Source organism: Bombina bombina, chromosome 4, assembly GCF_027579735.1.
Source record: "Bombina bombina isolate aBomBom1 chromosome 4, aBomBom1.pri, whole genome shotgun sequence".
Taxonomy (NCBI): Eukaryota; Metazoa; Chordata; class Amphibia; order Anura; family Bombinatoridae; genus Bombina; species Bombina bombina.
This window is the reverse complement of record NC_069502.1, coordinates 1,090,958,025-1,090,982,043: the sequence shown is the minus strand read 5'-3', so window position 1 is coordinate 1,090,982,043 and position 24,019 is coordinate 1,090,958,025. Positions and strand designations below refer to the sequence as shown.

General features: G+C 40.8%; 1 protein-coding gene across 1 annotated transcript in view; it reads right to left on the bottom strand.

The window, feature by feature from the left end:
- LRPPRC (leucine rich pentatricopeptide repeat containing) overlaps positions 1–24,019 on the bottom strand; it is a gene marked incomplete in the record, with an annotated part of 877,407 nt that overhangs the window by 172,207 nt on the left and 681,181 nt on the right. Inside the window, 2 exon segments of the mRNA XM_053712282.1 lie at positions 18,924–19,128; positions 20,787–20,875. Of these exon segments, the coding sequence (XP_053568257.1) occupies positions 18,924–19,128; positions 20,787–20,875 (294 nt within the window).

Sequence of the window (24,019 nt, the reverse complement as noted above, 5' to 3'; positions counted from 1 at the left end):
AATGTACAATCAGAGGCCTCTTTCTCAAACAAAAGGCTGGACTAGTCAAGAGAAGGAGAGAGAAATATCGCAGATTGCTTGATGCAGTAGAAATAGCTGAACAAGCACATAAAAGAATGCCAACTGATATCACATTAACCAAGACTTTAGCTCAGGAGAGGTTGGAACTTATGAAGTTCCTTCAAGTAGACTATCAAAAAGCGGCCTTAATTCTAAGGCAACAGTTTTACGAACAAGGTGATAAAGCTGGACGCTTACTGGCCAGAGCAATAGCGAGGAAAAAAAACAAGCACTATGTATATAGTATGATTCACCCAGATGGGGAATCGAAAGAGGATGGCAAGTCAATCGCTGAGATCTTTGGATCTTATTATGATAGCCTATATAACATACAGAGAGTACCTAGTGTAAGAGACGAGCCCCTCCTCCGATCACGAGAATCGCAACAGATTCTGGAATATCTAGAAGGGGTTGAGATTCCTCAGCTCTCTGACCAGGATTCTGAAGCGTTGGAGTCTCCGTTCACGCTGTCAGAAATTAAACAAGCCATTAAAGATCTGGCAACCGGGAAGAGCCCAGGTCCGGATGGATTTGGAACCAAATACTATAAAACATTCGGTGATATATTGGCACCAGAACTGCTGACTCTTTTTAACCAATTGTCCGACTCCCCGGTTTTACCCCATTCTATGCTCGAAGCGCATATCACAGTCATTCCTAAACCCAACAAACCTGACAATAAACCAGAGAACTTCCGCCCTATCTCATTACTAAATTCGGATATCAAGATACTGGCGAAAGTTATAGCCAATCGTCTCAACAAATACCTACCGCAGCTGATCTCTACTGACCAAGTGGGCTTTATTCCAAAACGTGAGGCAAGGGATAATACCCTTAAGGTCCTCCAGATTATAACACATGCCCATATCACCACAACCCCGCTGGCCCTGGTCTCCACAGACGCAGAAAAAGCGTTTGACCGGGTCAGCTGGGTGTTTATGCTACACACTTTGGAGAAATTTGGCCTAGGTTCCAAATTTATAAACAGGATCATGTCCTTGTATTCGTCACCGAACGCTAGAGTTAGGGTGAACGGAGTGCTCTCTAGCGCCTTTACAATTCGCAACGGGACTAGGCAGGGGTGTCCCCTGTCCCCACTCTTATTCGCGTTGACAATTGAGGTCTTGGCGAGTAGGATCTGGGCAAACCCAGAAGTACACGGTATCCCTGTGGGAGGCGATGAACATAAGCTCGCCATGTACGCAGACGATGTCTTACTTATGATATCGGATGTGAAGGGGTCCTTGACGGCGGCCCTAGAAGAGTTCACACTCTTTGGCACAGTATCAAACTTCCTTTTTAACCCTACCAAATCAGAGATTATGAACGTTACAATCCCACACACCGATTTTCAGGCGTTGGAGGGCTCATGCCCGATAAAAATAGCGCAGGGCAAACTGAAATATCTTGGTATTCACCTAACACCAAACATAAAAGAGATAGTGGATATGAACTATAAAAACATCAGAGACGAAATCATTAAGGACCTATCGTCCTGGAGAAATAAAACCATCTCTTGGCTGGGGCGCATCGGGGTGGTCAAGATGAATGTGCTACCACGGGTGCTATATGTCATGCAAACCATCCCTTTATCGATGGCCTCTCACATTATTCATCAGATACAGTCTGCTCTAGAGTCCTATATTTGGAGAGATCTGAAACCGAGAATCAACAGGAAAACTACTTTCCTACCTCGGAATAGAGGCGGACTAGGTATACCAGATTTAAGATTGTACCACACAGCTATATCCCTCCAGCGATTGGTGGAGTGGTGTCATAATTCGGCCCAAAAGGCCTGGGTACAGATCAATGGTGTAATTCTGAAGAGGGGCAATGTGGGAGCTCTCGCGTGGACCCCTGCCAATGACAGACCCCCAGTGATCAGTCTATACCCAATGATCGAGGAGGTATTCTCGATCTGGGATAAACTACTTAAAAAAGCCGCCTATGTCTCGACGCTACCCTCACCGATTACATCTCTAAGTGAAAATCCTGAGATGGAATTTCTGCCCAGACTCAATCTCCCGAACAAGACTTATAGTTTAAGCGAATCAGCAATATATAACATACTCAGTCAGGATAAATTGAAGTCACAAGCAGAACTAGTTGAGTGGAACAGAGAGGCATTTACCTCATGGTTCACAGTGACACAGACTTTGCACTACTTTAACACTCATAAAGCTAAGCCAGATCTGACTAGACGCAGAACTTACTTTGAAACTCTGTGCACAATGACCACACCCCCGTCTCATTTGATCTCTCAGATTTATAGACTACTACAACAAGGTGGTGACGACTACCTTCCTGGTTATACACAGACATGGCAAAATGAGCTGGGCTTAGATATAGGACCTAGGGAATGGAACAAGATATTTGACAAAACAAAGAAAGCCTCAATTTCGGCTAGGGTTCAAGAAACACAATACAAATTGATGAGCAGGTGGTATCTGACCCCCCAAAGGTTAAAACACATATACCCCCACACAAATGGGGGATGCTGGAGAGGATGCGGAGAAAATGGCACCCTACTACAAATTTGGTGGACTTGTCCCCTACTAACACCTTATTGGAATGACATAATGGCCGAAATGAGTAGGGTCCTCGAGGTGATCATCCCTCCTAATCCAAGTTATCTACTATATCATCAGCTACCTAAGATCATCAGGGAAGATAAGTATAGGCTTCTTCTAGTGATGCTCAATGGAGCAAAAAGCTTGATTCCCATGTATTGGAAAAAACAGACCACCCCCAGTGTTCAAGAGTGGAGAACTAAAGTGGCAGACCTGCTGAGACTTGAAAGATACCATTACCTTAAAATTGGAAAACTGGGTACACACGAGATGATGCTTATGATCTGGGAGGGACGAGGATTGTGAGCTAACGAGGTCTTGCAACGTTCGGAGCCGGGACACAGTTTAAAGGGGAAGAGTCTCCTTCCCCCCCCCCCTTTTTTTTTTTTTTTTTCTCTCTCTACCCTCCCTTCTCCCTCTCCCATCTCTGCATCCTGTAACCCTATCCCACTTATTCTGCCTTTCTAGACATCTACTTTACTAAAGAGTACAGTATTATAAGCAGCAGTGTGATGTGATTAAGCTGCTGAAATGCGATAAATACCATATGATCTGTACCCGAGGATTTACGCTTTTCCTTTTTCCCGATGTCTTCTATATATTTATAATCTGTATCACTAAGCAGCTGATGTTAGATGTTTTTGTTATATAGTCAGTATACATTTCTGTAGTATCTGACGAAGTTTTCTTTAATGCTGTTTGATTTGAACTAATTCCTATCTGCGAAATGATACAAACAAACTTTAATTGTACAGGTGTTTGAAATTATGTACAACTGACTTTGCAATGTATGCATATTAATGCCCTGTATTTTTCACATTTTGCCAATAAAGCTTTATTTTGAAAAAAAAAAAAAAATGTCCTAAGTATCCACACCTCATTGTAAACGACTTGCAGCAAATCAGTATTTCAGTATAAGTATTTTCAGTATTGCAAGGGAGCGTGCCTCATGGACACTCTTTCTACATAGCACTTACTCTGGTGAGCTGAGGAAATTGTGAGGTAAAATATCTTCCTTTTTTACATTGAGATTCTCAGGTGATATTTTCCTGTCAGCTTTTTACAGTTATGCTGCATCACTTTCAAGTGACTTAGAATATGAGTATTATGTCCATTTAATATTAGTAGGAAAGTGTTCAAATGATTTAGCCTTTAATGAACCAATATTTAAAGTAGTGGGGACAGAACCAGAATGCTCCATCTTGAAGAAACAAGCCTAGACTGAAAACCGCAAAAAAATAAAAATAAAAAAAAATGTGGAAGGCAAATAACAATCAAGGATTTAAAACACAATCCTAGAAAAGTAAAAATAAACGTTTACGTTTCAGAAACAGCATGCAGTTGTAATACACTTTGCAATTTACTTCTTTTATCAAATTTTACAGTCTTTTTATATGCACACTTTCTGGGTAATAACAGAATTTATGTTTACCTGATAAATTTCTTTCTCCAACGGTGTGTCCGGTCCACGGCGTCATCCTTACTTGTGGGATATTCTCCTCCCCAACAGGAAATGGCAAAGAGCCCAGCAAAGCTGGTCACATGATCCCTCCTAGGCTCCGCCTACCCCAGTCATTCGACCGACGTTAAGGAGGAATAATAGCATAGGAGAAACCATATGGTACCGTGGTGACTGTAGTTAAAGAAAATAAATTATCAGACCTGATTAAAAAACCAGGGCGGGCCGTGGACCGGACACACCGTTGGAGAAAGAAATTTATCAGGTAAACATAAATTCTGTTTTCTCCAACATAGGTGTGTCCGGTCCACGGCGTCATCCTTACTTGTGGGAACCAATACCAAAGCTTTAGGACACGGATGAAGGGAGGGAGCAAATCAGGTCACCTAAATGGAAGGCACCACGGCTTGCAAAACCTTTCTCCCAAAAATAGCCTCAGAAGAAGCAAAAGTATCAAACTTGTAAAATTTGGTAAAAGTGTGCAGTGAAGACCAAGTCGCTGCCCTACATATCTGATCAACAGAAGCCTTGTTCTTGAAGGCCCATGTGGAAGCCACAGCCCTAGTGGAATGAGCCGTGATTCTTTCGGGAGGCTGCCGTCCGGCAGTCTCGTAAGCCAATCTGATGATGCTTTTAATCCAAAAAGAGAGAGAGGTAGAAGTTGCTTTTTGACCTCTCCTTTTACCTGAATAAACAACAAACAGGGAAGATGTTTGTCTAAAATCCTTTGTAGCATCTAAATAGAATTTTAGAGCGCGAACAACATCCAAATTGTGCAACAAGCGTTCCTTCTTTGAAACTGGTTTCGGACACAGAGAAGGTACGATAATCTCCTGGTTAATGTTTTTGTTAGAAACAACTTTTGGAAGAAAACCAGGTTTAGTACGTAAAACCACCTTATCTGCATGGAACACCAGATAAGGAGGAGAACACTGCAGAGCAGATAATTCTGAAACTCTTCTAGCAGAAGAAATTGCAACTAAAAACAAAACTTACCAAGATAATAACTTAATATCAACGGAATGTAAGGGTTCAAACGGAACCCCCTGAAGAACTGAAAGAACTAGATTGAGACTCCAAGGAGGAGTCAAAGGTTTGTAAACAGGCTTGATTCTAACCAGAGCCTGAACAAAGGCTTGAACATCTGGCACAGCTGCCAGTTTTTTGTGAAGTAACACCGACAAGGCAGAAATCTGTCCCTTCAGGGAACTTGCCGATAATCCTTTTTCCAATCCTTCTTGAAGGAAGGATAGAATCCTAGGAATCTTAACCTTGTCCCAAGGGAATCCTTTAGATTCACACCAACAGATATATTTTTTCCAAATTTTGTGGTAAATCTTTCTAGTTACAGGCTTTCTGGCCTGAACAAGAGTATCGATAACAGAATCTGAGAAACCTCGCTTCGATAAAATCAAGCGTTCAATCTCCAAGCAGTCAGCTGGAGTGAAACCAGATTCGGATGTTCGAACGGACCCTGAACAAGAAGGTCTCGTCTCAAAGGTAGCTTCCAAGGTGGAGCCGATGACATATTCACCAGATCTGCATACCAAGTCCTGCGTGGCCACGCAGGAGCTATCAAGATCACCGACGCCCTCTCCTGATTGATCCTGGCTACCAGCCTGGGGATGAGAGGAAACGGCGGGAACACATAAGCTAGTTTGAAGGTCCAAGGTGCTACTAGTGCATCCACTAGAGCCGCCTTGGGATCCCTGGATCTGGACCCGTAGCAAGGAACTTTGAAGTTCTGACGAGAGGCCATCAGATCCATGTCTGGAATGCCCCAAAGTTGAGTGACTTGGGCAAAGATTCCCGGATGGAGTTCCCACTCCCCCGGATGCAATGTCTGACGACTCAGAAAATCCGCTTCCCAATTTTCCACTCCCGGGATGTGGATAGCAGACAGGTGGCAGGAGTGAGACTCCGCCCATAGAATAATCTTGGTCACTTCTTCCATCGCTAGGGAACTCCTTGTTCCCCCCTGATGGTTGATGTACGCAACAGTCGTCATGTTGTCTGATTGAAACCGTATGAACTTGGTCCTCGCTAGCTGAGGCCAAGCCTTGAGAGCATTGAATATCGCTCTCAGTTCCAGAATATTTATCGGTAGAAGAGATTCTTCCCGAGACCAAAGACCCTGAGCTTTCAGGGATCCCCAGACCGCGCCCCAGCCCATCAGACTGGCGTCGGTCGTGACAATGACCCACTCTGGTCTGTGGAATGTCATCCCTCGTGACAGGTTGTCCAGGGACAGCCACCAACGGAGTGAGTCTCTGGTCCTCTGATTTACTTGTATCTTTGGAGACAAGTCTGTATAGTCCCCATTCCACTGACTGAGCATGCACAGTTGTAATGGTCTTAGATGAATGCGCGCAAAAGGAACTATGTCCATTGTCGCTACCATCAACCCGATCACTTCCATGCACTGAGCTACGGAAGGAAGAGGAACGGAATGAAGTATTCGACAAGAGTCCAGAAGCTTTGTCTTTCTGGCCTCTGTTAGAAAAATCCTCATTTCTGAGGAGTCTATAATTGTTCCCAAGAAGGGAACCCTTGTGGACGGGGATAGAGAACTCTTTTCCACGTTCACTTTCCAGCCGTGCGATCTGAGAAAGGCCAGGACGATGTCCGTGTGAGCCTTTGCTCGAGGGAGGGACGACGCTTGAATCAGAATGTCGTCCAGGTAAGGTACAACTGCAATGCCCCTTGGTCTTAGCACAGCTAGAAGAGACCCTAGTACCTTTGTGAAAATCCTTGGAGCAGTGGCTAATCCGAAAGGAAGCGCCACGAACTGGTAATGTTTGTCCAGGAATGCAAACCTTAGGAACCGATGATGTTCCTTGTGGATAGGAATATGTAGATACGCATCCTTTAAATCCACCGTGGTCATGAATTGACCTTCCTGGATGGAAGGAAGGATAGTTCGAATGGTTTCCATCTTGAAAGATGGGACCTTGAGAAATTTGTTTAAGATCTTGAGATCTAGGATTGGTCTGAACGTTCCCTCTTTTTTGGGAACTATGAACAGATTGGAGTAGAACCCCATCCCTTGTTCTCTCAATGGAACAGGATGAATCACTCCCATTTTTAACAGGTCTTCTACACAATGTAAGAACGCCTGTCTTTTTATGTGGTCTGAAGACAACTGAGACCTGTGGAACCTTCCCCTTGGGGGAAGTCCCTTGAATTCCAGAAGATAACCCTGGGAGACTATTTCTAGCGCCCAAGGATCCAGAACATCTCTTGCCCAAGCCTGAGCGAAGAGAGAGAGTCTGCCCCCCACCAGATCCGGTCCCGGATCGGGGGCCGATATTTCATGCTGTCTTGGTAGCAGTGGCAGGTTTCTTTGCCTGCTTTCCCTTGTTCCAGCCTTGCATTGGTCTCCAAGCTGGCTTGGCCTGAGAAGTATTACCCTCTTGCTTAGAGGACGTAGCACCTTGGGCTGGTCCGTTTTTACGAAAGGGACGAAAATTAGGTCTATTTTTTGCCTTGAAAGGCCGATCCTGAGGAAGGGCATGGCCCTTACCCCCAGTGATAACAGAGATAATCTCTTTCAAGTCAGGACCAAACAGCGTTTTCCCCTTGAAAGGAATGTTTAGTAGCTTGTTCTTGGAAGACGCATCAGCCGACCAAGATTTCAACCAAAGCGCTCTGCGCGCCACAATAGCAAACCCAGAATTCTTAGCCGCTAACTTAGCCAATTGCAAAGAGGCGTCTAGAGTGAAAGAATTAGCCAATTTGAGAGCATTGACTCTGTCCATAATCTCCTCATAAGGAGGAGAGTCACTATCGAACACCTTAATCAGTTCATCAAACCAGAAATATGCGGCTGTAGTGACAGGGACAATGCATGAAATGGGTTGTAGAAGGTAACCCTGCTGAACAAACATCTTTTTAAGCAAACCTTCTAATTTTTTATCCATAGGATCTTTGAAAGCACAACTATCCTCTATGGGAATAGTGGTGCGTTTGTTTAAAGTAGAAACCGCTCCCTCGACCTTGGGGACTGACTGCCATAAGTCCTTTCTGGGGTCGACCATAGGAAACAATTTTTTAAATATGGGGGGAGGGACGAAAGGGATACCGGGCCTTTCCCATTCTTTATTAACAATGTCCGCCACCCGCTTGGGTATAGGAAAAGCTTCTGGGAGCCCCGGCACCTCTAGGAACTTGTCCATTTTACATAGTTTCTCTGGGATGACCAAATTTTCACAATCATCCAGAGTGGATAATACCTCCTTAAGCAAAATGCGGAGATGTTCCAATTTAAATTTAAAAGTAATCACATCAGATTCAGCCTGCTGAGAAATGTTCCCTAAATCAGTAATTTCTCCCTCAGACAAAACCTCCCTGGCTCCCTCAGATTGGGTTAGGGGCCCTTCAGAGATATTAATATCAGCGTCGTCATGCTCTTCAGTAACTAAAACAGAGCATCCACGCTTACGCTGACAAGGGTTCATTTTGGCTAAAATGTTTTTGACAGAATTATCCATTACAGCCGTTAATTGTTGCATAGTAAGGAGTATTGGCGCGCTAGATGTACTAGGGGCCTCCTGAGTGGGCAAGACTCGTGTAGACGAAGGAGGGAATGATGCAGTACCATGCTTACTCCCCTCACTTGAGGAATCATCTTGGGCATCATTGTCATTATCACATAAATCACATTTATTTAAATGAATAGGAATTCTGGCTTCCCCACATTCAGAACACAGTCTATCTGGTAGTTCAGACATGTTAAACAGGCATAAACTTGATAAGAAAGTACAAAAAACGTTTTGAAATAAAACCGTTACTGTCACTTTAAATTTTAAACTGAACACACTTTATTACTGCAATTGCGAAAAAACATGAAGGAATTGTTCAAAATTCACCAAACTTTCACCACAGTGTCTTAAAGCCTTGAAAATATTGCACACCAATTTTGGAAGCTTTAACCCTTAAAATAACGGAACCGGAGCCGTTTTAAGCTTTAACCCCTTTACAGTCCCTGGTATCTGCTTTGCTGAGACCCAACCAAACCCAAGGGGAATACGATACCAAATGATGCCTTCAGAAGTCTTTTATCAGTATCAGAGCTCCTCTCACATGCGACTGCATGCCATGCCTCTCAAAAACAAGTGCGCAACACCGGCGCGAAAATGAGACTCTGCCTATGCTTTGGGAAAGCCCCTAAAGAATAAGGTGTCTAAAACAGTGCCTGCCGATATAATTATATCAAAATACCCAGAATAAATGATTCCTCAAGGCTAAATAAGTGTTAATATCAATCGATTTAGCCCAAAAAATGTCTACAGTCTAAATAAGCCCTTGTGAAGCCCTTATTTACAATCGTAATAAACATGGCTTACCGGATCCCATAGGGAAAATGACAGCTTCCAGCATTACATCGTCTTGTTAGAATGTGTCATACCTCAAGCAGCAAAGGACTGCAAACTGTTCCCCCAACTGAAGTTAATGCTCTCAACAGTCCTGTGTGGAACAGCCATGGATTTTAGTTACGGTTGCTAAAATCATTTTCCTCATACAAACAGAATTCTTCATCTCTTTTCTGTTTCTGAGTAAATAGTACGTACCAGCACTATTTGAAAATAACAAACTCTTGATTGAATAATGAAAAACTACAGTTAAACACTAAAAAACTCTAAGCCATCTCCGTGGAGATGTTGCCTGTACAACGGCAAAGAGAATGACTGGGGTAGGCGGAGCCTAGGAGGGATCATGTGACCAGCTTTGCTGGGCTCTTTGCCATTTCCTGTTGGGGAGGAGAATATCCCACAAGTAAGGATGACGCCGTGGACCGGACACACCTATGTTGGAGAAAATAAGATCTTACTGACCATGTGAGCAGCTTATACGTATACTAGTCTGTGATTGGCTGATGTCTGTCACATGATACAGGGGGCCGGAAAATGGGAGAAAAAAATCTATTCAGAGAAGGCATTATTGCATTGTCTTTTTATTACGCACGTGTCAATTATGCAATTATACTGCATTGAGTAGTCCTTTAAATAGAACCCAAAAAATAGAAAATGTTTCCCCCAACACCAGATAAGGCCAAAGCAAACAGAGGAGCGCTAATAAAGCAGTGGGAAAAGAACAATGTGCATTAAAAACGACAACCGTGGAGCGCCGAGGGGAAAGCCCGACATGCATATAACAAGCACTTCTGAAAAATACACTCAACAGAAAATGGCGCGTGTGCAAACTAGTTTGACGCGCGCAAAAAACTGGACATGCAGGGTGCACAAAATCGATGCACGCTTACATAATGCAAACGCACTCAAAATAAATGACACAATAAAAAAACAAAAAAAGTAAAAAAAATACCATTAGGTGTATATAATAAAAATGTAGGTTCCAGCAACCCAAATTCCAATACTGAACATATAAGGAAAGATGCTTGTCATCAAAGTTCCTTGGTTATGATGTACAAAACTAAGTGTACCTACTAATAGCCTAAAGGCAATGTGCTCACCTAAACTACATACTTACCTAATAAGAACCCAAACTACTGGACTTAACTGCAGAGAAAACAGCTTCCAGCAGATAGCCAATCCAGTGCAGTATGCATGACAGCAAAGGATTTCAGTATATGGAGTAAAACAACGATCCAACAGGAGGAGGCTAGGGGCAGGTCCCTGCAACACCTGTGGCAGGCCTGTGACTAACTCCCACTGTGTGTAATTGTGCTCCATAAACATCCCTCTGTCCAAACAGCAGCTCTCTGAAGGGAAAATGGGCCTCAAATCAGTCTGAGAATCCTTCTCACAAAAGAACACCTGGAGCACCTCCCATCCTTCACCAGTGAGGTGGGAGGGTTTTTAAGGCCTCTTGGAGTTTTGGGAATCTGAGTCTCCTCTTAGTGGCCAAGAGTGGAATTCACAGAAGTAATGGCTTATGGACTATCACCACCTTTATGAAATTGTATTTCATGTCCCTTTAAATACAATATTTTTAAAAGTATTTTTCCCCCCTGCTTAAAACAAAGGTCATTGGAATAAAAAAAAAAAAAAAAAAAAAAAAAAAAAGGAGAGAGGGGAATTTACTTAATGTTAAGGGAGAGAGGTTTATTTTCAATATGTAAAGTTTCCCCGTAAAGCATAACTATTTGTAACAAAACACAAACTCTATTGAGAGCTCTGCTACGAGTTACATAAACCCAACTATGAGATATAAATTTCAGTTATAAGCTTTTAGAAGAAAATACTTAATTATAGGAGTCTGCTTCTAGCAAGAAGGGAACTGTTTGTAGAATATAATCTTTAATTTAAGCGTTACAGATGTCATGGTAACTGGTCTTTTAAAAGTAAAGTGAAAGGATTTAATTTAGCATACTAATTTAATTTAACATATTATTCCAATTAAATGCAAAGACAGTTCAAATGCTAGAGGTTTTCAATAATATCTTCTAGTCAAGTTGTATAAAATCAGTTAGATGTTGATGACAAAGGTACTTTAACACTTGAAGGAATGCAATTATGTAAATGAAGAGCAGGCAAGCATTTTTTGATCAATGATATTGCTCAATAGCCTCCATTGCAGATGATTTCAATAAGTGATTTTCAACCCTTGGTAGGTTTCAAAGAGGATTCTGTAGTGTAGAAGGACTAATCTGCTAGTAATTCTCTACTTTATGTCCGAACACCAAATGAAAAGGAATCAAAAGAAATTCTGAATGCACTTTTACAGAAAAGAAACAAGTACACTTCCTTTCACATCATTTCTCCTACTAGAGGAATGGAATATTATAGATTTCGGTGAAGAAAACAATATTTGCTCAGGACATTCAGTTTAGGAAGAGAGAGTGTTGAAAAGGCAAATAGAATACAAAGGGGAAAACAGATGAAGGAGAGTGCACATTGGGAATCACACCAGTTGGGGACACATGCCAAAGTGGGAGTGGGGAAGCATGCCAAGTCTATTATCACACACTACTGAGGCGTGTTCCTTTATACCATGTAATCACGAAAACCTTCAGCTGAGTCTATCTTACATTTTAAATTACATGAAATGTAATTGTTTTCTCATTTAATTATACCAACTTTTGGCCCAGGTGAACATGCATCAGGTAATAAACTGGGCTGGGTGCCTTTTCTACGGCTTAACTACAAAAAAACATTTTTGTGCTTCTTTTGACTGTTTAGTTACAACTGTAATCAGCTTATTAGTCAAGCAAACACGTTGTATGTGCGTCTCTCCCATATAATTAAGTCCTACTCTTTGCAACCACAGGGCCACAAAAAATCCTGGGGTGTCTGGGTTCTGTATGTTACCACAAAAAATATAAAGTAGTAAAACTAAGGGTTGTCTATAATAATACTCAGTGATTTGACTGCCATATAGTTTATAATCCATAAAACATAATTTATGCTTACCTGATAAATTTATTTCTCTTGTAGTGTGTTCAGTCCACGGGTCATCCATTACTTATGGATATATTCTCCTTCCCAACAGGAAGTTGCAAGAGGATCACCCAAGCAGAGCTGCTATATAGCTCCTCCCCTCACATGTCATATCCAGTCATTCGACCGAAACAAGACGAGAAAGGAGAAACCATAGGGTGCAGTGGTGACTGGAGTTATAATTTAAAATTTAGAATCTGCCTCAAAAAGACAGGGCGGGCCGTGGACTGAACACACTACAAGAGAAATAAATTTATCAGGTAAGCATAAATTATGTTTTCTCTTGTTAAGTGTGTTCAGTTCACGGGTCATCCATTACTTATGGGTACCAATACCAAAGCTAAAGTACACGGATGATGGGAGGGACAAGGCAGGAACATTAAACAGAAGGAACCACTGCCTGTAGAACCTTTCTCCCAAAAAAAGCCTCCGAAGAAGCAAAAGTGTCAAATTTGTAAAATTTGGAAAAAGTATGAAGTGAAGACCAAGTTGCAGCCTTGCAAATCTGTCCAACAGAGGCCTCATTCTTAAAAGCCCAGGTGGAAGCCACAGCTCTAGTGGAATGAGCTGTAATTTTTTCAGGAGGCTGCTGTCCAGCAGTCTCATAGGCTAAGCGTATTATGCTACGAAGCCAAAAAGAGAGAGAGGTAGCCGAAGCCTTTTGACCTCTCCTCTGTCCAGAGTAAACGACAAACAGAGAAGAAGTTTGTCGAAAATCTTTAGTTGCCTGTAAGTAGAACTTCAGGGCACGGACCACGTCTAGATTATGCAAAAGACGTTCCCTTCTTTGAAGAAGGATTAGGACATAACGATGGAACAACAATCTCTTGATTGATATTCCTGTTAGAAACAACCTTAGGTAAAAACCCAGGTTTAGTACGCAGGACTACCTTGTCTGAATGAAAGATCAGATAAGGAGAATCACAATGTAAGGCAGATAACTCAGAGACTCTTCGAGACGAGGAAATAGCCATCAAAAACAGAACTTTCCAAGATAAAAGCTTAATATCAATGGAATGAAGGGGTTCAAACGGAACACCCTGAAGAACTTTAAGAACCAAGTTTAAGCTCCACGGAGGAGCAACAGTTTTAAACACAGGCTTAATCCTAGCCAAAGCCTGACAAAAAGCCTGGACGTCTGGATTCTCTGCCAGATGCTTGTGTAAAAGAATAGACAGAGCAGAAATCTGTCCCTTTAGTGAACTAGCGGATAAGCCCTTTTCTAAACCCTCTTGTAGAAAAGACAATATCCTAGGAATCCTAACCTTACTCCATGAGTAACTCTTGGATTCACACCAATATAAATATTTACGCCATATCTTGTGGTAAATTTTTCTGGTAACAGGTTTCCGAGCCTGTATTAATGTATCAATAACCGAATCCGAAAACCCACGCTTTGATAGAATCAAGCGTTCAATTTCCAAGCAGTCAGCCTCAGAGAAATTAGGTTTGGATGGTTGAAAGGACCCTGAATTAGAAGGTCCTGCCTCAGGGGTAGAGACCATGGTGGACAGGACGACATGTCCACTAGGTCTGCATACCAGGTCCTGCGTGGCCACGCAGGCGCTATCAGAATCACTGATGCTCTCTCCTGTTTGATCCTGGCAATCAGTCGAGGTAGCAACGGAAAAGGTGGAAACCCATAAGCTATGTTGAAAACCCAAGGGGCTGCTAGTGCATCTACGAGCACCGCACCCGGGTCCCTGGACCCGTAACAAGGAAGCTTGGCATTCTGGCGAGATGCCATGAGATCCAGATCCGGTTTGCCCCAACAACGAATCAGTTGAGCAAATACCTCCGGGTGGAGTTCCCACTCCCCCGGATGAAAGGTCTGGCGACTTAGAAAATCCGACTCCCAGTTCTCCACGCCTGGGATGTGGATCGCTGACAGGTGGCAAGAGTGAGACTCTGCCCAGCGAATTATCTTCGAGACTTCCAACATCGCTAGGGAACTCCTGGTTCCCCCTTGATGATTTATGTAAGCCACAGTCGTGATGTTGTCCGACTGAAATCTGATGAACCTCAGTGTTGCTAACTGAGGCCAAGCTAGAAGAGCATTGAATATTGCTCTTAATTCTAGAATGTTTATCGGGAGTCTCTCCTCCTGAGTCCACGATCCCTGAGCCTTCAGGGAGTTCCAGACTGCTCCCCAGCCTAGTAGGCTGGCATCTGTTGTTACAATCGTCCAATCTGGTCTGCGAAAAGTCATTCCTTTGGACAGATGAACCCGTGACAACCACCAGAGAAGAGAATCTCTGGTCTCCTGGTCCAGATTTAGCAAAGGGGACAGATCTGAGTAATCCCCGTTCCATTGACTTAGCAGGCATAGTTGCAGCGGTCTGAGATGTAGGCGCGCAAATGGCACTATGTCCATTGCCGCGACCATTATGCCGATTACTTCCATGCACTGAGCTACCGATGGGCTTGGAATGGAGTGAAGGACACGGCAAGCATTGAGAATCTTTGATAACCTGGACTCCGTCAGGTAAATCTTCATCTCTACAGAATCTATAAGAGTCCCTAGAAAAGGGACCCTTGTGAGTGGTAACAGAGAACTCTTTTCCACGTTCACTTTCCACCCATGCGACCTCAGAAATGCTAGAACTATCTCTGTATGAGACTTTGCATTTAGAAAACTTGACGCTTGTATCAGAATGTCGTCTAGGTACGGAGCCACCGCTATGCCTCGTGGTCTTAGTACTGCCAGAAGTGAGCCCAGAACCTTTGTAAAAATTCTTGGGGCCGTAGCTAACCCGAAGGGAAGAGCTAAAAAATGGTAATGTCTGTCTAGAAAGGCAAACCTTAGGTACCGATAATGATCTTTGTGAATCGGTATGTGAAGGTAGGCATCCTTTAAGTCCACTGTGGTCATATATTGACCCTCTTGGATCATGGGTAGAATGGTCCGAATGGTTTCCATCTTGAATGATGGAACCCTTAGAAATTTGTTTAAGATTTTTAAGTCTAAGATTGGTCTGAAGGTTCCCTCTTTCTTGGGAACCACAAACAGATTTGAATAAAACCCTTGCCCCTGTTCCGTTCGCGGAACTGGGTGGATCACTCCCATCACTAAGAGGTCTTGTACACATTGTAGAAATGCCTCTTTCTTTACTAGGTTTGTTGATAACCTTGACAGATGAAACCTCCCTTGTGGAGGAGAAGTTTTGAAATCCAGAAGGTATCCCTGAGATATAATCTCCAACGTCCAGGGATCCTGTACATCTCTTGCCCAAGCCTGGGCGAAGAGAGAAAGTCTGCCCCCCACTAGATCCGTCTCCGGAAAGGGGGCCCTGTCTTCATGCTGTCTTAGGGGCGGAAGTAGGCTTTCTGGCCTGCTTGCCCTTGTTCCATGACTGGTTGCCTTTCCAACCCTGTCTTTAACGAGCAGTAGTTCCTTCCTGTTTTGGAGCGGAGGAAGTTGATGCTGCTCCTGCCTTGAAATTACGAAAGGCACGAAAATTAGACTGTTTGGCCTTTGATTTGGCCCTGTCCTGAGGAAGGGTGTGGCCCTTACCTCCAGTAATGTCAGCAATAATTTCCTTCAAGCCGGGCTCGAATAAGGTCTGCCCTTTGAAAGGAATGTTCAGTAGTTTAGACTTAGAAGTTACATCTGCTGACCAGGATTTAAGCCATAGCGCTCTGCCGCCTGTATGGCGAATCCGGAATTCTTAGCCGTAAGTTTGGTTAAATGCACTACAGCATCCGAAACAAACGCATTAGCCAGCTTAAGGGTTCTAATCTTGATCAAAGATTCATCCAATGGTGCTGTGCGAATCGCCTCTTCCAGAGACTCAAACCAGAATGCCGCTGCAGCAGTGACAGGCGCAATGCATGCAAGAGGCTGTAATATAAAACCTTATTGAACAAACATTTTCTTAAGGTAACCCTCTAATTTTTTATCCATTGGATCTGAGAAAGCACAGCTATCCTCCACCGGGATAGTGGTACGCTTGGCTAAAGTAGAAACTGCTCCCTCCACCTTAGGGACCGTCTGCCATAAGTCTTGTGTGGTGGCGTCTATAGGGAACATTTTTCTAAATATCGGAGGAGGGGAAAAAGGCACACCGGGTCTATCCCACTCCTTGCTAATAATCTCTGTAAGCCTCTTTGGTATAGGAAAAACGTCAGTACACACCGGTACCGCATAGTATTTATCCAGCCTACATAATTTCTCTGGGATTGCCACCGTGTCACAATCATTCAGAGCCGCTAACACCTCCCCTAGCAACACGCGGAGGTTCTCAAGCTTAAATTTAAAATTTGAAATTTCTGAATCCGGTCTCCCCGAATCAGAACCGTCACCCACAGAATGAAGCTCTCCGTCCTCATGTTCTGCAAATTGTGACGCAGTATCAGACATGGCTCTCGTGTCATCGGCGCGCTCTGTCCTTAACCCAGAGCTGTCGCGCTTGCCTCTTAACTCGGGCATATTGTATAATACTTCTTTCATAACATTAGCCATATCATGTAAAGTGATTTGTAAGGGCCTTGATGTACTTGGCGCCTCAATCTTACGCACCTCCCGAGCGGGAGACGAAGGTACTGACACGTGAGGAGAGTTAGACGGCATAACTTCCCCCTCGTTGTCTGGTGATAATTTCTTTATCGGTACAGATTGACTTTTATTCAAAGTAATATCAATACAATTGGTACACATATTTCTATTGGGCTCCACATCGGCTTTTAAACATAATGAACAAGCAGATTCCTCTGTATCAGACATGTTTAAACAGACTAGCAATGAAGCTAGCAAGCTTGGAAATTACTGTCAATAAGTTTACAAGCAATATAAAAAACGCTGCAGCGCTTTTTAAAAAAAAAAAAAAAAAAAAAACACAGTTGAATAACAAAGAACTAAATCAGTTATAGTCAACAATTCTTTAAATGTATTAATTAGCAGAGGATTGCACCCATTAGAAAAAGGATGATTAACCCCTCAGTACCCAAAAAAACGGATATCAAATTAAGATTTAACGCTTTTATCACAGTCAAACACACTGTCACAGATCTGCTGTGACTGATTACCTCCCTCAAAAACGAATTTTGAAGATCCCTGAGCTCTCTGGAGACGTCCTGGATTAAAGAGGAAGAAGCAGGAAGACTGTGCTAGAATTTTAACTGCGCAACAAGGCGCTAAAAAAGGTCCCTCCCACTCATTTACAACAGTGGGAGACCTGATATAACGGTTTCTATGCAGAAATATACGTTAGCCATGTGGAAAAAAATCATGCCCAAAAAGATTTATCACCAAAGTACCTCACAAAACGATTAACATGCCAGTAAACGTTTTAAAAAAACAACATTTCAGATGCTGTGTAAAGTTATTACTAAGCCTGCTACCAGTCGCTTCTACTGCAGTTAAGGCTCACACATTATATCAGTATTAACAGTATTTTTTCAGTCAAATTCTAGTCCCTAGAAAATAACTCTACTGTGCATACATTTATCAGCCTGATACCAGACACTACTACTGCATTTAAGTACTGTACTTACATCATACGGGTAACAGCAGTGTTTTCGTAGTCGATTCCATTCCCAGAAAATATTGTACTGCACATACCTCATTTGCGGGAGACCCCGCATGCTATTCCCATTTTCTGAAGTTACCCCGCTCCTCAGAATGTCGAGAACAGCCAGTGGATCTTAGTTACGCCTGCTAAGATCATAGAAAACGCAGGCAGTTTCTTCTTCCAAATACTGCCTGAGATAGAAAAAACAGCACACTCCGGTGCAATTTAAAATAACAAACTTTTGATTGAAGAATAATTAAGTAAAAACTCCAACTCCTCTTGCGACCTCCTTCTTTGTTGAGGGTTGCAAGAGAATGACTGGATATGACATGTGAGGGGAGGAGCTATATAGCAGCTCTGCTTGGGTGATCCTCTTGCAACTTCCTGTTGGGAAGGATAATATATCCATAAGTAATGGATGGCCCGTGGACTGAACACACTTAACAAGAGAAATATAATACATCTGTCAATTAATATAAAGTTTGAATTTTATCTTCAATACTAGATCACTGTAACCAAGCAAGTCCTAAGACTTCTAGCTGTAGGACTTACATTTGGTGCACGTTTAAAATTATCATTACAAACTTGGGGGTTTAATAATAGAATATGATCTAAAATATATTTTTCTATGAGATAATGTATTTATATAGGTGATGTTACACAATGTCAGTCACTAAACACAAAGTTAAAAGAATTAATATACACATGATATGCAAATCTGGGATCCATTATGCAGCAGAATCTGCTGGTGCTCTGCAAATAACTAATAATAAGGATTCTGCATGGCACCCCAAGACTGAGGCTGTGACAATTCAGGGTGTCCTGGCATCCTGGTTTAGAATGGTTGCTAGAGTGATCATATTTATGTGTGCTACACGTCTTATCATTGGTACCATACATGCGTCCTAATTAGAGCCACACTTACTTTTTCAGATGAGCCAAAACTTTGTTATTGATAAAAAGCATCTGTGATAAACGAATGGAATGGCCAATGTTTTTCATCATGTTTTTGACTGTTTCAATGCCCTCCACATCCCCCTTCATGGCTAATGCTTGGACAAGACGAGTGACTGCCAGCTGAGTGGGCACCTTGTCACCTTCAAGCATTGCTTTCAGAGAGGCTAAAGCATCTATTCGGGAAGAAAGGAAAATAAAATCAAAACAGCTACAGTAAGCACTGATCCCAGGGTTTATAAAACAGAACAGACAGGCCAAGAACTGATTAGCATCCACTTTGTTGTTTTTCTTATTAGCTACTTGCAGAAAAATGCCATCCTTGCTTGAGATTGGAATTTAATGATGGAACTGGCAGACAGTCAGCAAGCTGCTGAGAATGCAATATGGAAAGGTTTTTTCCCAAATTGAGCCTCCGATTATATTTTAAAAAGTCACCACACAAAAGCAATGATGGACTCCATGTCAACAGTGAAATCGTTTCCAAAGATAAATAATTTATTCTGCACAGATGGTAGTTGTGCGCTTTCACTGAAAGGCACAAACTAGCAATCTGAATGCCAGACAAATTGTATTAATGGCCAGTTCACAAATTGTTCTGAAAACACAAATAATGGATACGTGTTATGATAAACAGCTATCAGTTTCCAAAATGATCACAAATGATATATTGTTCTGTAGATATCACAGTTCCCATCAAAGGATGACACATTTCCAGTCAGAGCTTGTTAAGTATGAGTATGCTGGATAATCACACATACATACGTATTGATTATTCAGTGTCTGAACAAACATATATAGAAAAGGAAAGAAATAAAAATACATTTTAATTTGCCTATGATTTTACTCTAGTAAAAATTCTATTTTTAACACAGCAATCATATTTCCAAACTTTATTTCTAATATTTTGTTTGCCTGTTTTCAGATTACACATTCATATGTATATATATGTGTGTGTGTGTAAATGTGTGTGTATATATATATATATATATATATATATATATATATATATATATATATATGTGTGTGTGTGTGTGTGTGTGTAAATGTGTGTATATATATATATATGTGTGTGTTTCATGTACATGGAAAAAGGTCTTAAATTATGTTGCTATTTGATCAAGCACAAAATAATCTGTATCGTCCTTTAAGACAGTTAAACATTAAAAAGGATTTAACAATCCTCTTTAAATGGTAGCTGGAGTGCTGTAATGTGAGATAATGAATTTAAGTGGCTTGATAAAGATATTAACATAAAAACATCTTAAAAAAAGAATTACTGTACATAAATGTTGTGGGCCTGTGAACTATTAAAAAAAAAAAAAAAAGTGTGTTTTTTTAAATCAATATTGTAATCATTTAGTGCACAATCAGACACATTTAACACTCAATTTAACTTATGTGATATTTCATACAAGCAACACAATGCAGGAAGCAACTGCTGAGAAACTGTTTCATATGCATTAAAGTATGTTAATTTCCAAAATCAAACCGACTTGTGCTGTGAATTTTAACACCGCTGAAAGCATGTACTTTCTCTCTTTCTGAAATACAAATTTTGCATGTCTGAAGAGCAGTGATTCATCTTAAGAAAACCCATCTTGTGTTAAATGGAATGGAAACTGGACTAAGTGGTCAAATGACAAGTACATTCATATTCAAGATGTATTATAAATGCATGTACAGTAATTTACGTCTCTCTGCTACCAACAAAAGGCTCTTGATAAGCAGGTAATTTGCTAAATGGACTCCTTTATCCAAGTATTCGAAGGGCGTTACAAGAAAATTCTACAGAGGCATTAATGTGACGTAGAGGTCAAGCATTGTGACATACCTTTCAAATAATCCCGCCTAACGTGCGTTATGATGAGGAGGCTGTTGGCAGCATCGTTCAGTGTGAAGCCCTTGATGTGGGTCTCGGCACTAAGAGAAACAGACATTTAGAAATGAATTACTGACATGTTTCTGATACGATAATAAATGGTTGAGCTCCAAGGTGAAATTACAAAAACTACTGTTCGTATGTTAAAAATATTGCTGCACAATATCGACCTGGAGACAGCTTTTGTGTTATCCTGTCAATGGTTATAGAAGGATAATCTTTTTGTAATTCTTTTTTTTTATTCTGACAGATGACAAAAGTTATAAAAAAGCAACAAAAGAATTAAAAGCAGGGGGGGGGGGAATTAAACAATCTGTTCAGATACTTGAATGCTAACATAAGATAACTAAAATTACTGAATGCCCTATGCTGTTCCATTGTATATCAAGGATACTTTTTCATTGCGCTGCCGACATTCACATTATAAAATGAAAAACTATTATTTTAAGCAATAGAAGACTTTTTTTTTTTTTAAAACATTTACTTTCAGGTCTATATACTCGCACTATAAAAACAGAAGCACATTGAGATTTAATACCTTATCATTTGGCTGATTCTTTTTTACATTTGTCACCTTGATCTATGCTTTACATAAGGATAAATACAATTGGTGCAGACGTCTATCATTAAATATTTAAAACAAAAATCACGATCACAGCTTGTTTCTTGTTTGTTTGACCTTGTTGGTTAAAAAGTTTAAACATCAGAGATCAAACGCAAGCTTTCAAATCAAAAAAAGACTAACCAGAAATTGCATCTGTTTTACAGCAGATGCCAAATGCAACAATCACTAATGAAATCCAGGAATAACTTTACAAAGATCATTTTGTAGATTAAAAACAATCTCCTCCGGCAGCGAGAGGCAGTGAGAGTAAGCGGAGGAGATGAAGAGGTCACGGTCATTTAGTATATCAAAAATCAAGATAAACCTCTCTGATCATCTTGAGGCTAACAATTGAGCAGCCTACCTACTCAAACTTGTGCACTGAGCAGATTGGGAAGTAAGCAGGGTCATTGCTAAATTATTCTCAGCAATCCTAGAAAATCCTTGGTGGAGTACACAATATGACTATCCTCTCAGTCACTTTCAGCCTCTGGGGGGTCAGAAATCGTCATTGGACTCTGGATCTTCTTACTCCACCAAGCAATCCTCTTAATCCCTAAGCACTCATATTGCTCAGTTCCACTCCTTCCTTTGTCCCATCTGTCAAAGCTCTTAAATCAACATTTCACGCATGAGACTGTAAATTACATGTAACACTGGATTTACTTTCCCCCAATCTTTCAATCTTCAGCGTGATTAAATAGATGTTAGCCACTATTACGAATCTAATCTTTCATTCCAATACTATTGCATTTCTAACTGTAATATCCTAAACTACTACCCAAAAGAATAAACCTAAAATTCATTAGCATTGCAAGGAATCCGTTCTGCTTGAACACTAGTAATCAAGTTACAAAAGACATCAGCACTTTAAAATATAACATTTCTAAAAACATAAACCCCCCCCCATATATTTACAATAAATTCACAATAAAAAAAATATATAAATGCTGAGAAACAAAAAAGTTTTCTTAACTTCTTGAATCAACTGAATTTATAAATTAAAATTTTTTTGTCTACATTTCTACAGTTATGCAGAAATGAGAAAAAGGTTTATTTAGAAATCAACCCCAATATAATATGGAAAATCTAATGTACAAGATTTACAATAACATTTTCCAGAGTAGGTCTTAACAGGTTTCATTTAGAGAATTAAATGCAGCATTGTGTTTTTTTTTTTTTTTTTTTTACTAAAGACTAATCTTTCAGTAGAACAAACTAAGATCTTGAGTTTTGAAAGTTTCCTCAAATCAGATTCTTTAAAAAGTATTTTTTATATATTGGGATAAAGAAAAGGTTTGGATTTTGGAATCTTTGTACTTTTGAATCTGTAAAATAGGACAACTTGGAGAGGGGATGGGACCAAGTGTAAACAACAACATAATATGTAATTAACACAATATTTATGTGTCATAACAAAGCTATACATGCAAACTAAAGGTAGTTTTAACCCATTTTAATTTGTATACATAGCCCCATCAGAGAGATAGTACAGTACTGTAATCAGAAGGCAATAGCTGTTTTAAGAAATATAGACTGGCATTTGCATTTTAGAATATAAAAAATAAACTAAAGACACAGAAATTAAAATTTTTAATTATTTTTTTTTAATATTAATTTTGAAATTGTGGATTTGTGTATTTGCACCTGTAGCTTTTTAATAAGGTGACATTTTGCTATTTGGAGTTTTGTATTTTGTGAGTTCCTTAAGCAGTATAAAGTTTTGGTGGAAGATATTTAGAGTGAGAACATGTTGCTTGAAGCTGTTGTCTGTTCAATGAGCTAGGCCACTGTGATAGTTCAGTTTAACCTATTAGCACATGGAAGGGTTACTGCACAAATGAGTTATTCTGTACTGGGAATCTGTGCACTGTTTTCCCCTATACAATGATGTTCTACACAATGAGGCACTTTTTTTTTTTTTTTAAAGGGACAGTCTAGTCCAAAATAAACTTTCATGATTCAAAAAAGGCATGTCATTTTAAACAACTTTCCAATGAACTTTTATCACCAATTTTGCTTTGTTCTCTTGGTGATCTTAGTTGAAAGCTAAACCTATGTAAGGCTCATATGCTAATTTCTTAGAACTTGAAAGCCGCCTCTTATCTGAATGCATTTTAACAGTTTTTCACCACTAGAGGGCATTAGGTCATGTTTGTCACATAGATAACATTGTGTTCACACACGTGGAGTTACCTAGGAGCCAGCACTTATTGGCTAAAATGCATGTCTGACAAAAGAACTGAAATAAGGGGCCAGTTTGCAGAGGCTTAGATGCAAGGTAATCAGAGGTAAAACGTGTATTAATATAACTGTGTTTGTTATGCAAAAACATAAATTATGCTTACCTAATAATTTCATTTCCATCTGTATGAGGAGAGTCCACTGCTTCATTTCTTACTTGTGGAAATCCAGAACCTGGCCACCAGGAGGAGGCAAAGACAGCCCAGCCAAAGGCTTAAATACCTCCCCCACTCCCCTCATCCCCCAGTCATTCTGCAGAGGGAACAAGGAGAAATATCAGGGTATAAATGGTGCCAGAAGAACAAGCAAAAATTTTGGTCCGCCTAATGGAGAACAC